This window comes from Scatophagus argus, chromosome 22 (genome assembly GCF_020382885.2).
Source record: "Scatophagus argus isolate fScaArg1 chromosome 22, fScaArg1.pri, whole genome shotgun sequence".
NCBI classification, from domain to species: Eukaryota; Metazoa; Chordata; class Actinopteri; family Scatophagidae; genus Scatophagus; species Scatophagus argus.
The window spans coordinates 3623908-3632636 of record NC_058514.1 but is presented as its reverse complement, the minus strand read 5'-3'; the positions used below and the strand labels follow the sequence as shown (position 1 = coordinate 3632636).

Here is an 8729-nt window from a genome sequence, read left to right as displayed (position 1 = left end):
TGCTTTGTCATTTTGTGTGCAATGGAGTTTTTTGAAGAGAAAAACATTTATTGAAAATATTTTTAAATATATATGCTTTTACTAAAACTGCGGTGAAACACATTCCAGTCAAACACGCAGTCAGCGTTATGGCCGCATTTTAAACCGATGCAAACCTAACAGCGGACGATCGAACAGGCTTATCATGACAACACACGCAGAGAAGAATGTATTCAGTGAACAGTTTATTTTCATAAACATGGCCGATGTCACTCTGATTCAGAACACCGTCGAGAGAAAAACAAAAGTACTTATTTCCATCTATGTAAAATGTTTGAGTAACCAAAATAAAGACATTTTGAAAAATAAAGTGCTTTGCAGGTTTGAACTACATTTTAACTGTCTGCTCTCATGTCTTCATGATGTCAGGTGGAACTTCATCGCACATTGTCTACATGCGGCACATTTTATTAAGTTACCTGCGCGTTTTGCTGCAACTGCGTGTGTTAACATTTAATAACATTTCAGGTCATCTTACAACAGGACACCTTTAAAACTGTTAATGTCTGAACAGTTAACATCAACTAGCCCTCCTCCAGAGCTTCAAAATATATCAAATTTCAGTCTCCTCAGGCAGGTCTTTGTACTTGATCAGGTAGTATGGGTAGCACTGACAGCTATCAAAAACTACAAACATGGTGGGTTTGTCTAGTCGGTCCACGCAGGTGTCGTAGAGACGGTACTCCTTCGTCCTAGTGCTGAGTGGCGGCGGCCTGCGGTAGGTGTTCATCCCGAGACTCACCTTCCCCACCAGGACTTTGGCCAGGAACATGTGACGAAGCTCATCTGACTTCACCTTGGCTGAGTAGGCGTGTGAGAGGGAGGCTTTGGTGGCGAAGTAGGTGCCAAAACCGTAGGTCGTTCCGTTGACTCCGGCCATGCGAGGGTCGAAGTTGTTGTGGCAGATGTCCTCTGAGGCCTTTCTGTTTGTCCCGTGAAAGAGGTGTCTCTCCAGTGGCTCCTTAGACTCAGTGTGCTGCTTCTGCATGTGCGTCTTGTGTCTGTAATCACAACGCAGACACAAGAGTTTGACTGTCACTTCTTTTGATTCCCGCCTCTTCGTCTTTGTACTTCATTCACATAGAAACTTAAACACTATCTCTTTAGACAAGAGACGCAAACAGCAGCCGAACCTTTGGTACTTGTCCCAGTGGAGGAGGTTCTGGACCTGCTGGATGCTGATGATGTCCACCTCAGTCTCGGGCAGGCTGTTATAGAAGAAGCTGCGGACCGTCTTGTAGGCACGTGTCTCAGCCGGAACGTCCACCAAGCTGTAGTCCTGCTCTGATGCCAGACACCACACTGGAGGATACCAGGATCTGAAGTCCTCCAGAGGGTCCACACTGAAGTTGGTGGCAGGAGGAACGCCGACAGGTCCGGGGGGCTCAGTCCAGATTCCTGTCCTGCGTGGGAGAAGCAGGGGAAGGATGTGATGAAGAGGAGATGTGAAGACATTTCTTACAAACTGCTTTATCGCACGTCTGAATCAGAGCAGTTAATGAGTGAATGCGTCTACTGTAATTCTGCCAGCACTGTTACTCTACTTGCTTACACCTGTCTCATATTACAATTATTACATGTGGAAACTGACACTCCAATATAGTTTTAAACGGTGTGAATTGCATTTGTAGCATGGGCCACATAAGGTTTACTGAAATCCCTAAATCATAAAAAGATATTTATGCCCATATGAGTGCAAAATGTTGCATCAGAAACAGATTAAGAGCTTTTCACTTCCGCTGAATTACTGTCCATAATTCAGACAACTGAAATAAGGATCAAGAACAAAAAGCACAATAAATATGGGATCACACAGTCACAATCATAGCTAATCTCTATGAACATATGGATGGAGAATCTGAGAACTGAAAAATGAGAAATGATCCAGGATCCCGACCGCAGGTAAGGCTGCATGGAATCAGGGGATCGGTAGACGGGTCTGCAGCGAACGTGTCTCTGAAACCCTGTGGTGACGTTGGTCTGGGTCATAGTGGAGAAGTCCACCTTGTACTCCCGTGAGCCGATGTGGAAGGAGCACTCGGGCTCTTTTCTACTCATTTTCATTAGCAGCAAGGTGGACACATTCTGTGAAGAGATGAACCAATCAGTGATGAAGGACCTGCTGGTGATACTTCAGGCAACAAAAGCCCCTGAAAAGGGAACTGATTGACTGAACATTCACCTTGTCGTACTCTTCCCAGCTGAGGTTGTTCCGCCAGTAGATTTTCCATTGGCTGGGAAAGTGAGGATTCTTGAACATATTATCAGAGTTAGTGAGTCTTCTAACCCTGTCGTACTTGGATGTATCATCCAACTCCATCAAGGCAAAGTTCAGAGTGTAGCGATCGTGCCTGAAGGGAGATGAAAATACACTCACTTTTGTTTTGCACTCGCACACAGAAGGAAACAAAAACAAATGATAAAATAAGTGTGCATTAGTATAAAACCTCTAATAGAAACATGCAGTAACCCTGCAACTAACCCATCCTTGATGCAAATCGTGGTTTGGTTGACATTGCTGTACATCCTTTCCAGTAAGACCTGAGAGCGAAGGGGGAAGTCGATCCACTGGCGGCTGGTCACACACCGCAGCTGCCAGTGAAACGGGTAGGGGGTGTGGTGCTTCTTACACTTCTTCCCTGCTCGACACAAGCCGAGGAGGAATCTGTCACAGATCTGGATGTCAGGGGAGGTATTTGTGTGGAAGGAAGTGGGAACTGGGACTTTGGACGGGGCTTGTAGCTTGGTGGAGGCGGTTGTTGGGGTCTGGATGGCGGACAGGGTCACACTCTTGGTAGGGGCGTGGGGCTGATCGGCAAGCTGCGACTGGGTGATGATGACAGGCAGGGAGACGATGAGAGACGTGGCCTGTGCAGGCCTCAGGAGTATTTTCTGTGGTTGATTTGGGCTCGGCAGTGACTGGCTGCTGCTTTGAGGGAAGGTGACCTGGACATAAGAGCTGTTCAGGGCGACGCTATGCTGCTGAGCGTCGAACTGGATGATCGCCTGAGGCTGCAGGATGCCTGAAGAAGGCCCTGAGATCTGTACCACCCTAGTAGTGCCTTGACTTTTACTGGAAGCTGTGGTCTTGACTTGCTTAGAGGCCACAGGAGTTAAATGAACACTGATGCCATAGGGGTTGACAGTCCAGGCGATGTTGAGCTGCTGGGATCTCATGGCCTCCCACACCGGGAGGCTGGTGTTGGTGTCAGTGGGGATCTCAAGTAGGAGGACAGACGGGCCCAGCAAGGTGACTCTGGAAGATTTGGGTGGAGGCTCTGAAACTGAAACATTGTCCTCCATTTTTCTCCTTCTTCCTTGGCTGGATGAAGCGTTAAGCATGATGGACCTCCTGGAAAACACACTGCAGAGCACATTTTTAGTGAATTAGCATCAAGGAAATGATGGAGGCAGGATAAACTGCATTAATTTCACCAGCTTGATCGCTATTGAGTATTTGCATTTTCTGCTATTTTATACTTCTACTCCATTGCATTCCAGAGTCATAACATTATAGGACACATTCAGGCAGGTATTATGATCCAAAAATACATTACCATTATGTAATACATTATGTATTATAATGGATTTTGCTACCGGACATAAAGTAACTAAAATGAGTCCCACATCTGTCAGCTGTAACACTTTATACATACTTTGACGATAAACACTAATTTATCGTCATAACAATATAACATGTACATTTCCCAAATGGACCAACTTGCATCACGAGTACTTTCTGATATTTTGATGCTGTACCTTCTGTACTTGAAAGTAGGACTTTTGCGAGTATTTCTACACTGCGGTACTGCTGCCTTTACTGAAGTAAAAGACTTGAGTCCTTCTTCCACCCCTGCTTCACATTAATGTTTTTTTATATAATTTTGTCTCCCGAGTGGAGGACGTAATTAATGTCAGTTTAATTAAATCAAACCTCTTATTAACTACACATAACCTCCACCTTTTAAAAGGTAATTAAGATAAACTGCAAGCCGTTAGCTACACGCGCCGTTAGCAATGCGGCTAAAGCTAACGTAAACTTAATGAAGAAAGCTAATTAGCTGAAGATGAAAACCGACTAACCAGTCCTGACACCAGCTGAGGCCTGAGGCTTCAAATCACCTGCTTCACACAAATCAGCTGCCCTCCCATAACAATGGAGGTAATTCTCACTGAAGGCGACAGGTACAGCGAAGGTGTGAAAGGTTTGATTTACGTAACGTAAAGAGGGCGCTGCGCAGTTCAGTGGGAGGTGCGCGATCAGACCGGAAATGTAAAACAAAAAGACCAAAAACAACAATTACAAAGATGCAAAGATGTCCACTTTAATAACATGTTGTGAAAAGCTATCTTAAGTTTATTTTACATTGGATTCCATAGTTTTATGTTTTATCATTCTATGCTGTATCCATCTTCTGCAGGCCACATGTGAACCCTTTTTCATATTTCAGTCAGGACAGACAAGGTCACGATGTCTGCCAGTTATTTATTAGTAAACCAGCTGTAACATTTCTGCAATAGATGCACATAAAGCACATTTAGATTTTGCCATATATCCATAACATAATCAAACCAGACCATAAAATTAAGTCACACATACAATAATGGTTTCTTTTTTTTGTTCTTTTCCAGGCTACAGTGCAGAATTTTCATGACACACATTATGGTTATTGTTCTACTTAAACAACAAACATTTGAAAGAAATGTCATTTTATAGTAGTTCAAAGTGCAAAGACTGAGTTGAAATAAGCTTACAAATTATCAGTATTATTTTAAACTATAAATGATTGTAGGATATCATAGTGGAGCTGGAAATAAAGTGCTGAAACCTCCTTTCTCACGCTATGTTAAGTTTCCATTCCATCTGGGTTGAAGAAAACCAAAAGTTTTGAAGTGCAAATGTACTTTCAACAATATTCGACAGCTTTCACAGAAACCTCGAGCGGCTGAACCGTCAGAGGACACTGCTGACAGCCCACCCAGAAGTACGGAAAGACGCTTTCAGTGATGGCGTGTTTGAAGGTGTAGATGGGCGTGTTGTCGTGCGGGTCGTAGAAAGACACCCTGCCCTTATCACAGTCCAGATGAACTCTGATCCTCTGCGGGGTCTTCTTCAAGCTCAGCCTCGTCAAAGGAGAGGTGCCCGCAAAGTACATTTTGTGGTAAAAGTACACACACAGGTAGCCGTTCTTCAGCACTGAAGACACCTTCTCTTTCCTCAGGACGGATGCTTTAGCCACGCCGACAACCCACGCCGTGTTATCTCCCACGCTGACGTCCCAGGTGTGCTTGCCTGAGCTGAAGCCCTCGCGGCCCAGCACGGCGGTGTCGGGGTCGTACCTCTCCGGGTTGTCGGGCAGCTTCCGCTTGTCATCGCTGTCACAGACGCTGGTGAGATCGTCCGACAGGACGAGCCAGGGGGCAGCCGTGTTGGGGTCCAGAGTCACCGGAGCTGAAACAAACAGCATCACAACCTTTCCTCCACCTCAGGAACACAAGTGAAACTGTGTCCAGAAGCTCAAAGAATAAACCTCAAAATGACCCAAAAAGCCTGATAAAGGATGTGCTTACTGTATTTGACGATCTTGTGCATCTTCTCCCATATGTGGAAGGTCAGAGAGCCCAAATAGTTGGCCACATCTATGAGTGCTCCAGGAGCCATAACTGGAGCTTCTGTTGGGCTCTCAGCACTGCAGGGGGGGGATCAGGCAGTTTATGTAAGTTGTTATGAAAGAAAAGAAAAGTAAAGTTTTAAAAGATAAAAGCTTTTTTTCACCTTGCCAATGTCCTCTTGCAGTTCTGAGAAAAAAAAGGAGGCAAATTCACGAAAGATGTAAAAGAAACTTTTACACGGGTATCCATGCATTTAGTCGAAGACACTCACATGAAGGAGAGAGATGCCCTCCGAAGCCATCTCCTCCTCTAAAACTCGGATGGATTCAGACACCGACGTTATATCTCGGGTAATTTCCTCGATCTTCTGCATCATCGCTCGACTCTTCTGCACTTCCTCCTTCTTCAGCGCCTCCATCCGGGTTTCTTCCTCGGCTTGGAGGAAAGAGCGAAGCTTTTCGAACTCCTCACGTGTTCTCCTCTCCACAAATCGAGCCTGGACCTGAAATAAAAATGGCATGAGTGCGGCCTGGAAATGACCTTTACATACAGTAAGATTTCTATGAGGAGGAATCAAACTCCTCAAACCTGAATGTATGCCACAGCATCCTCGTAGTTTTTCTTCATTTTGTCAAAAGCATCCCTCTTTTCTTGCAAAGAGCTGAGGGCAGACTTCATTTTCTCCTGAGTAGATAATTTAGAGAAAATTAATTAGAAGGTCTGTTGAGAAGAAACATTAACCTCTAAAGCTTCAGGCGGACAACATCCTCCAAGATAAAAACTTGTAACATTTATTCCGCGAACTTAACGCAACAGGCCCAAGGAAAAGCATATTATTCCAGCATTTACCTTCACATCCACAACAGCCTCGCTGACGGGGCAACAGTCGTGCTGTTTGTGCTTCCTGGAGGTGTGGCAAACCACACAGATGGGCTCGTTGTCTGGCAGGCAAAAAAGCTTGAGCTTCTCCCCGTGAAGAGGACACACCTCCCCCGGTTCGCAGTACAGCTCCCCCGCCATTTCCTCCAGACTCTCACTCTCCTTGATGTAAGACTCACACAGGTTCTTCAGGGTGAGGCTGGGCACGGGGTCGTCCAGAGACTCGCTCCTGCACAGGGGACAGTCGCGGCTCCCTCCGTGAACCCAGTGCTGCCGCAGACAGGATGTGCAGAAGCTGTGGCTGCACTTCAGGACCACTGGGTCTCTGAAGATTTCACAGCATATGGGACAGGACAGATCCACCTCTGAGAGTGAGACCCTGGCTGCCATTCTGACACCAGCGCTCCGGTTTTACTGTGAAAATGAAAGCAGGGCAAAGGTTCAGGCACTGGTCAAGCACAGGAACAGGCCTCGCTTAAACCCACACGCACTTGCTATTTATTTCTCCACACGACTGCAGAACGCTGAACGCAAAGCAGTCTTTAAACCCTTTAATGTGCAAACTGAATAACTGTCAGTTCCATGAAAAAAGTCTGAGCCAGCCAGACCTACCTGACAGCCAGAGACCAGTGACATACGTGAGTAGAAGCGGTGTGAACTTCCTGCTTCCTGTTGTGCTGACTCACCCAAAGGAGGCGGGGCCTCAGAGGCAGCAGGCGTTTTTAACCGTTAACTAACTTGGGAACTTCTGCTTGCTTTCATCTCTCCAGGGCTCTGAAATTATTACTAAGATATTTTTATGGAATATTGAATAATCATGTGATATGTAGCACTTTGGTCCACACCTGCAGTTTGTTCACATTTGTGTCCGTGATGGTTTTGTTGAGCTGTAGAAACCGCTCTCAGTGTACAGCGCCATCTGGTGGCAAAGAACTGCAACAGTCTTCAGCGTTAAACTGATGCCAACTGCATCAGTGTAACAAGAGTTGTGTTACGGGTTAAATTGACCGGTTATAAAGTTTGAAGATCAACAAAAAAGTAGTTAAAAGTATTTTTTCTGTATGAGACTTCTTCTGCTAATCAACATATGACATGAAAATGGTTCATCTCACATATTTGCAACCATCCCCCACATGTTTACATCACATAGATTCTGTTCAGGTCAGTTTGAATAGTTATGTAAAACTACTATATGTTCTTATGGTCTTTCAAAAGTAATAAAGTGGTGAAACATTAAAAAAAACGCTGAACATGTATTTTTTTATGAAAACGACTGAATTATCCTAATTGAACCATTATCTGAGAGGTAAGGAACACCATTGCACTGAACATTGACAGAATAGTTAGTAATGGAGTTAGTAATTAAATATTAACAATGCTTATTAGGAGTTTTTCCTTTATTATTATTATATCAGACTTCTTTTGGATAATAAAACATGCACCGGGCAACATCGTTGCTGTTCCTGACAAATGAACACAACAGGAGGGTTGAGCAGTCGATTAGGCAGTTTTTGCATGTTATTAGGGTTCACTGTACAGTCAGTGATCTACACACTCATTTGGTGTTTACATCTTCCATTTAACAGCAAAACGCAGCGGTCTGTACTGAGATCATTTGGTTTTTATTAAAATGCTACAACTGTGTCCCTGATTTTGCTCACGCCATCAGATATTACTCATATTTCTTTATTGTTTGTTGTGTTTTGCTGTAATTCCCCTAAAGCTTTTCTTACTGTTTTATGCTCCAAAGACCATCAGCGACAGCCAGAGAAAAACAGAGTCTGCTCACTGGGTGTCGTCTCTCCTTCACGAATGTTTTTTATCTGACACTGCAGCGTCATCTTCAGACTGTGCAGTTTTCACTCTGTCACTTGGAGTTCAGTTGGCGATGAGAAACAGAAGTTTTAAGAAATGTGGAAGAACAAATAATAATCTCATGTGGTTACATTTGGTTTCCAGAAAATAATTAAGTTAATTAATGTCGTGCATTGTGCATGTGGAGGAAATGAAAGCTCTTTGTGGATGCTATATTTGTAGTATGAGTCACACTGACTAAATTTATTCCTTGGATGTGAGGAGAGCTTAAAGTGAGATTGAAACTTTTGAGAGAGGAGGGACGAGTAATTTCTCTATTAAATACACTGAGCCTTACTTAAGTGTGGTACCACCGAGGAACAGGTGGAGAGCAGGAACTCGCT

General features: G+C 44.4%; 2 protein-coding genes across 4 annotated transcripts; both read right to left on the bottom strand.

Annotated features, from left to right (window-relative positions):
* Positions 1 to 207: 207 nt before the first annotated feature.
* Positions 208 to 4302, bottom strand: LOC124054112 (protein mono-ADP-ribosyltransferase TIPARP-like). 3 transcript variants are annotated; one of them, XM_046379785.1, is made up of 6 exons: positions 4162 to 4302; positions 2522 to 3403; positions 2222 to 2390; positions 1937 to 2124; positions 1173 to 1442; positions 208 to 1040 (listed from the first exon to the last, which is right to left on the bottom strand). In XM_046379785.1, exons 2-6 carry the CDS (start codon positions 3379 to 3381, stop codon positions 593 to 595), a joined length of 1935 nt encoding a protein of 644 aa, XP_046235741.1. In that variant the 5' UTR covers positions 3382 to 3403; positions 4162 to 4302; the 3' UTR covers positions 208 to 592. The 3 variants fall into 3 exon arrangements, with proteins under 3 accessions (XP_046235741.1, XP_046235743.1, XP_046235742.1); XM_046379787.1 differs by having other exon boundaries at positions 4135 to 4253; XM_046379786.1 differs by lacking the exon at positions 4162 to 4302 and adding an exon at positions 3799 to 4115.
* Positions 4303 to 4348: 46 nt separating this feature from the next.
* trim35-14 (tripartite motif containing 35-14) lies at positions 4349 to 7472 on the bottom strand. Its single transcript, XM_046379793.1, has 7 exons — positions 7144 to 7472; positions 6502 to 6945; positions 6241 to 6336; positions 5924 to 6154; positions 5816 to 5838; positions 5611 to 5729; positions 4349 to 5491 (listed from the first exon to the last, which is right to left on the bottom strand). Exons 2-7 carry the CDS (start codon positions 6919 to 6921, stop codon positions 4947 to 4949), a joined length of 1434 nt encoding a protein of 477 aa, XP_046235749.1. The 5' UTR covers positions 6922 to 6945; positions 7144 to 7472; the 3' UTR covers positions 4349 to 4946.
* Between the last annotated feature and the right edge of the window lie 1257 nt (positions 7473 to 8729).

Excerpts from the sequence above, each read along its gene's own strand:
- LOC124054112 (XM_046379785.1), bottom strand. The coding sequence starts at position 3,381 with ATGCTTAACGCTTCATCCAGCCAAGGAAGAAGGAGAAAAATGGAGGAC. Across the intron at positions 2,391-2,521 it reads ACGATTTGCATCAAGGATGG|GCACGATCGCTACACTCTGA; the intron begins GTTAGTTGCAGG and ends ATCTCCCTTCAG. Across the intron at positions 1,041-1,172 it reads CACTGGGACAAGTACCAAAG|ACACAAGACGCACATGCAGA; the intron begins GTTCGGCTGCTG and ends TTGTGATTACAG.
- trim35-14 (XM_046379793.1), bottom strand. The coding sequence starts at position 6,921 with ATGGCAGCCAGGGTCTCACTCTCAGAGGTGGATCTGTCCTGTCCCATA. Across the intron at positions 6,337-6,501 it reads AGGCTGTTGTGGATGTGAAG|GAGAAAATGAAGTCTGCCCT; the intron begins GTAAATGCTGGA and ends TTATCTACTCAG. Across the intron at positions 5,730-5,815 it reads TGCAAGAGGACATTGGCAAG|TGCTGAGAGCCCAACAGAAG; the intron begins GTGAAAAAAAGC and ends CCCCCCCTGCAG.